The sequence below is a fragment of the Myodes glareolus genome, chromosome 25, assembly GCF_982192425.1.
Source record: "Myodes glareolus chromosome 25, mMyoGla1.1, whole genome shotgun sequence".
Classification (NCBI taxonomy): domain Eukaryota; kingdom Metazoa; phylum Chordata; class Mammalia; order Rodentia; family Cricetidae; genus Myodes; species Myodes glareolus.
Genome location: NC_142050.1, coordinates 39,113,516 through 39,119,502, shown reverse-complemented (window position 1 = coordinate 39,119,502; position 5,987 = coordinate 39,113,516). Strand labels below are relative to the sequence as shown.

General features: G+C 41.1%; 1 protein-coding gene across 2 annotated transcripts; it reads left to right on the top strand.

Moving 5' to 3' along the window:
- The first annotated feature begins 598 nt into the window (after window positions 1-598).
- On the top strand, window positions 599-5,785 carry Prss58 (serine protease 58). Of its 2 annotated transcripts, none has more exons than XM_085683717.2 (6): window positions 599-834; window positions 1,056-1,142; window positions 3,281-3,419; window positions 3,616-3,872; window positions 5,326-5,465; window positions 5,546-5,785. In XM_085683717.2, the coding sequence occupies exons 2-6, from the start codon at window positions 1,100-1,102 to the stop codon at window positions 5,693-5,695; spliced, it is 729 nt and encodes a 242-aa protein (XP_085539843.1). In that variant the 5' UTR covers window positions 599-834; window positions 1,056-1,099; the 3' UTR covers window positions 5,696-5,785. The 2 variants fall into 2 exon arrangements, with proteins under 2 accessions (XP_085539843.1, XP_085539842.1); XM_085683716.2 differs by having other exon boundaries at window positions 599-838.
- Window positions 5,786-5,987: the final 202 nt, after the last annotated feature.

Sequence of the window (5,987 nt, the reverse complement as noted above, 5' to 3'; positions counted from 1 at the left end):
TTTCTATTCCATGGTTTTGGGAACTCTCTAAGCGTTATTCTTATAAGAAAGATAATCGGTTATTCCCTCTCCCTTGCTGTACATATGCACATATGGGGAAGGCCGAGTGAAACCTCAGAAGAAGGTAGCCATCCCTCAGCCACGAAGGAGAGCAATCATTGACAAACATGTCAGTAATTGGAGAACTGAGTTCTAACCTCCACATCTATAAGAAAACTATTGTTCGTTGCTCAAGCCACCAGAATGTGGTATATTTATTTTAGCAATCCAAGGAGAGCATTCAGCAAGGTCACCATCTTCTCAGGTCTTAGACCCACTTTCAAGTCAGGCTGCTTGTTTATGGTTAAATTTTAATATTTTCTTCTATCTATTTGGATACAGATCTTTTAGGAGAAGTGTTTTTACAAATATTCTTACCTAGTCTACACCACACACCAGTCCCTTCTAGCTCTGAATACCTCTGTTAGTACCCATTCGCTTCACTGCCTATCACTTCTTCCTGCTTGGGAGCTGCTTGAAGGCAGAAATGGAAACTTTAAAAGAATGTATCCCCAACAAACATAACATTTTCCAGTCCTAGTGACATCTATATGGTTTAAAATGATGGTTGGTTGTTTGGAAATACAAGAATTAAGGGTATCATGATAACTAAATTACTTCAGAGACACAGTGAGTGCCCTGTGGAGGGGTTAATGTCAACACCAGTGTCTCACAAATGGGATGGCATCATAGAGACAGGAGGGGTCTGTATCATACACACAGCTCAGAGGGCAGCCTGCCTGCACAAATCCAAGAGCAGGGGCCTGTGGAGACATTGGGAACATCTCTCTGGAATTAAGTAACTACTTCAAAGGGGGACAAAACTCCGATCTAGACAGCATGAGAGACCAAGTTTACGATGAGTTGTTCCTTCCCTCTGACACCACTCTCTACTTTGAAGGGAATACCAAACCTGCTATGGAAATAATTCATTGATATTTGTTTTTCTCACCTAGATCTCTCTCTTAGTTTATCATCTGTATTTCATCTTCTTCTTTCTTCTTTGTGCTTTACAGGGATACTTAGGTAAATTCCATCTCATAAAAAGGCTTTCAACGTCATGATCAAGTTTGTCTGCCTCTGCATTCTTTCCACCCTGCTTGGTGAGTATCTGAACACCTGTGTATATTTTTTAAAGAGGAGTCCTTGGGGAAGGATGGAAGATAGAAAAATGCTGGGAGATCTTTTCAGATTTAGTGGATGACTGATTATCTCTCAGCACTGCCACTGTCCCTACCCAGTTTAGTTACTCCCTGTGACACCTGCCTTCTGCCCTTCAAGTTGATTGCTTATGTAATATGGGGGAGGCATGGTGACACACCTCCATGTGATCTATTCTGAATTAGGAGTTGCTTCTGGACCTGTCAGGAACATGATAGATATCATGGTGCGAAACCAGGAAGTAAAGGCCCAGATTAAGAAAGAAATCCAACGAAGGAATATAGCAACAGACTTAAAGCTGAACATTTCCTGGCATGGTTTAGCTTCACACCCCATGTTCACTGTGTTTGGACAATGTTATTTGATCTGTCTTCTAAATATACCTTAAGTCAAACACTTCTCACTACATCTATTGTTCATGATATTCCCAACCAATATCTTTTGGCTGGAGCATCCATTTATCCATCCAATAGACCCTTCATTTCTACATGCACTGCTTCAAAGATTTCTACAAGGGAGCTGTCATTACTGCCTTATTTAAATGGTTAAGTGGTCCCACCTTCATTTAGAATACAAATCTGCATGATCCCAACATTGCACAGAACACATTATACCTTCTATATCACTCTCTACCACCACTTCCACCCTTAACTCGTACCACGTAAGCTACGTTGGCCTCAGTGATATTCCTTAAGCAGGATCTAGGTCTCTTAATCTGGCTGTAGCTGCTTCCTTTGTCTGGAATCTCTTGTCCCACATATGTGGTGATCTAACCGTTTTGTCTCCATGGCTTTGTTCTTTGCCTGTTTGGTCAACCCCGACCATTGGCTGTTTGTCGTATGAAGCTTCATGGGCTGACACATACCCCAAGCAACTACTACTGATGATATTCCATCTTTCACTGACCTAATTGGATCCCTGTGGCTTTAATGACCATCTAGCATGCCAGTTTATTTACTTGTGTTGTTTATTTTTTTAATGTGTTTACCAAGTCAGATGTTTGAGAGCTGGGCTGTCTGTTTTATTTCCAGGCTCCCCAAGTTTCTAAACAGAGTCTGGCATAGACTAGTGCTTAAGACTGGTGAAAGTAATTATTCCCTAGTTGTCCTCAGGTTCTGCAAGGTGTCTTGTCATGGTAATGGCATTGTTCACGGTAGGAAGAGATGGACGTCTTTGTGAAAGTCCTCATTTTAGTTGCTATTCTCATTGCTTCAATCAAAGAACCGACAAGAAGCCACATAATGGAGAAAAGGTTCATTTGACTTATGAGTTGAGGTTGTGGTCCGTTATGGTGGAGAAGGAATGGGGGCAAGAGCAACTTCTAAACTGGCGGCAGGAGCATGATGCTGCTTGCTCACACCTAGGCAGATCAGAGACTGGACAGGAAGTGGGATAGGTTGTCCGTCCCAGAGCTTGTTCCCTAGAGATCGGCTTCCCCAAATATCACCACCAGCTGGCATTCAAGTGTTCCTGGAAGGGGCATTTTTACAGCCAAATGTTAGCAACACTCTAAAATGTCAAAATGGTAGAGTGTTTAGCTAGTCTAACAGTTTCCACTGAATTATTTAAAATAAGAGATTTTGTAAGTATTTTAAAAGGCATTTCTTTATTACTTTGTGTGTAAAATAAGGAGGCCCATGTGCTATGATAAATCTGTGAAAGTCCCTAGACTACACTGTGGGGAAGGTGCTCTCCTTCCACCTCTGAGAACTTTCTGGGAGAATCAAACTCAGACTGCTAGGCTTGCTCAGCAAGCGTTCTACCCACTGAGCTTTCTTACAGGCCCAAGAGACTCACATCTCAAATTGAGGAATATTTATTTACAACTAAAAGGATAAACGCCTTCTAATTTATAAAGTAGGCGTTTCTATCACTTTCCATTTTCTTCTGGAGAAAAAAATAAACCACCTTAAAAAATTGATTCATGTTGTGAAGTGCTGACGAAGAGGGGACAATAGCTTGAAGCCTGTGAAATAAATTCCCCTTGCTTTTGGCTTTGTTATTGTTGCTTGGACTTTCTTTTTCCTGGGAGTTTTCTTGGTGATTAATGAAAAAAAAAATCCCATCCCTCTCCTTCCAGGTACATTTGCGTATAATCCAGACCACATAGCTGGCTCCACTCCCCCCTACTTGGTCTACCTGAAGTCTGATTACTTGCCCTGCACTGGGGTCCTGATCCATCCTCTTTGGGTGATGACAGCTGCGCACTGCAATTTACCGTGAGTGATCAGAACCCCAGACCCTTTTGCTCTATGAGTTCTCAGGTTAGATATAGATCTAACTACCTGCATATGACTCTCAATAAATAGGGCATGGAAGATCATTAGGGGATGATCTTCAGGGAAGGCTAGTTAAGGTCCATAGGATTGCGGAAATATTGATAAAGTGCTTTTATGAACACCCCCACTATTCTAGGCGTCTTCGAGTGATTCTTGGCATCACAAACCCAGCAGACGCCACTGAAGAGAATGTCACAGTGACCGGTTATGAGAAAATGATCCGTCACCCATTCTTTTCGATCTCTTCAATTTCATATGACCTCATGTTAATCAAGCTGAAAAAACTGGTTGAACCCGGGAGCCATATAAAAACAGTCGCACTGCCCCAACACATCATCCCTAAGAATGCCCTGTGCTCTGTCTCCACCTGGGCCTACAATCTGTGTGACAGCAGTGAGTTTCGGGCATTAAGTGATGGCTTCTGACTTTGCTGTCTTTTCTCGGGACTGGACTCTCCTCTGAGCTTCTGCAGCTCTGCTTTCATAGGATTTCCTTCAAGCTTCTGAAGTCTCTGTATCCTGTTCCTCCTCCTCCCTGGGAGACTTTCAAGCCTTTTCTTTACTATACCTTTATATCTTATATATTAATATTTGTTTATAAATATAAAAGAAATAGTTTCAATGAGAATATTTGTCTAGGACTAACTTGATGTGTAACACAACCGACTTTTTTCTCAGAGCTTCAGTCTTCTTTGCTCTAAAATGAAATACAACTCTTTATCAAAAGTTTTCAGATCATTTCAAGCAAAGAATGAGCTCAAATTCTTTAAATCTGAAAACACAAAAATTCTTAGAAGAATAAATTTTGAACATTCTTAGCAACACTAGAAAATAATTACCTAGGTTACACTCACTGGGTATAACTGTGGGTTACACTTCCCCACCCCCCAAAAAAAAGTGCCTTATTATTTTCTAACTCATAAAGTAAACATTTCTGAACTAACTCTCAAAAGAAAGGTGGGGCTGTGAAATTTTTGTTATACTAGAAAGCAAAGCAAAAGAGCTTAGTGTTAACTTTGAAAATAGGAGTCATGTTTTCTAATAAAGATTTAGAAGTATTGCCCCTGCAGATTGGTGGTACATATAATGAGATGGTTCTCATGCCATGACAGATTAGAAACATTTCCTTTTGTTGTTGTTGTTTTGGGTTTTTGTTCGTTTGTTTTGGGATTTTGTTTTGCTTTGGTTTGGTTTTATTATTAAATAATTTATTTTACATCCTGATCGAAGTTCCCCTCTTTCCAGTTCCTTCTCCAACTCTCCTCGTGTTTGCTCTCCCTGACTTACCCATCCATCTTAGAAACCCTTTGTTACGGATATATTTCACTGGCAATTCTTGTGAAACTTTGATGTAAAAGAAACAGCTTAAATTAGAAACCAGAAGGCATGGTGTTAAATCCTACTATACCACTTAGTCTGGCTGGGTTTCCTTTCCTTTTACTAGTGTCTTGGATGAAATAATAATAATAGTTATTATTTCTTACCAAATAATTATTTCTACCACCTGACAAATAAGAAATTTGGCTCTATATTTCTAAACTCCCTCAAGCTCTAAAAGACACTCTTCAAATGTTAAAACTCCCAGACAAATTTTAAAGCGATTTGCTTCATTTTGTCTCAGGACTGTCTCACTTATACAAATCACCCTCCTAAGGAAGTAGAATAGGCATTCTGACCAGTTTTGAAGTTGATAATCTGCATGCTTAGTGTCTAGACTTCTTGGCTCCTTTCTCAGAGTTGGAACTCTTTTCCTGATAGTAGAACAAATGTTGAAAGTAGAGGAAGCAAAAGGGAGCTTTAGTTCTTAGGAGACCTCGTGACGAGCATGACTTTTCTCTCTTCTCTAGCCAAGGAGCCTGACTCGCTGCAGACTGTGGACATCTCTGTGATCACCAACGCTGAGTGCCGTAATGGCTATAAAGCCTATGACATCAAAGAAAACATGATCTGTGTGGGCATCGTGCCAGGGCGAAGGCTACCCTGCAAGGTAATGTATTCTTGATGCCTTATTTTCCTCAGGTCATTCCTTCTGCTAGAAAGATGACCTGTTTTTCTCTTTGCTGATAGGAAGTGTCGGCTGCCCCAGCGGTCTGCAACGGTGTACTTTATGGAATCCTGTCCTATGCAGACGGCTGTGTCCTGAGGGCTGATGTTGGTATCTATGCTAGCATCTTTCACTACATGCCCTGGATTGAAGACACCATAAGAAATAACTGAGCTCGCTCAACAGGAAGAATTCAGAACCTTGTGACAAAACTTGTGCCCGCACACATCCAACCTCACGATTAAAACCCCTGGGCTCATTGACCTGTGCTCGGCACTCCGGGTACTTCTTCTGTACGCTCAGTGATTTAGCAGTCACTCCCACACACTCTTGCCGCATCACTGAAAATGGGAAACTCAAGACTTGTCGTTTCTAAATCCAGCTGATAAAAGATAAGGGGGCCGCCAATTCATCATCATTTGGGGACCTCAAACTCTCAACGACTAGCACTAAATTAGATGCGTT

Excerpts from the sequence above, each read along its gene's own strand:
- Prss58 (XM_085683717.2), top strand. The coding sequence starts at position 1,100 with ATGATCAAGTTTGTCTGCCTCTGCATTCTTTCCACCCTGCTTG. Across the intron at positions 1,143-3,280 it reads CATTCTTTCCACCCTGCTTG|GTACATTTGCGTATAATCCA; the intron begins GTGAGTATCTGA and ends CTCTCCTTCCAG. Across the intron at positions 3,873-5,325 it reads CTACAATCTGTGTGACAGCA|CCAAGGAGCCTGACTCGCTG; the intron begins GTGAGTTTCGGG and ends TCTCTTCTCTAG.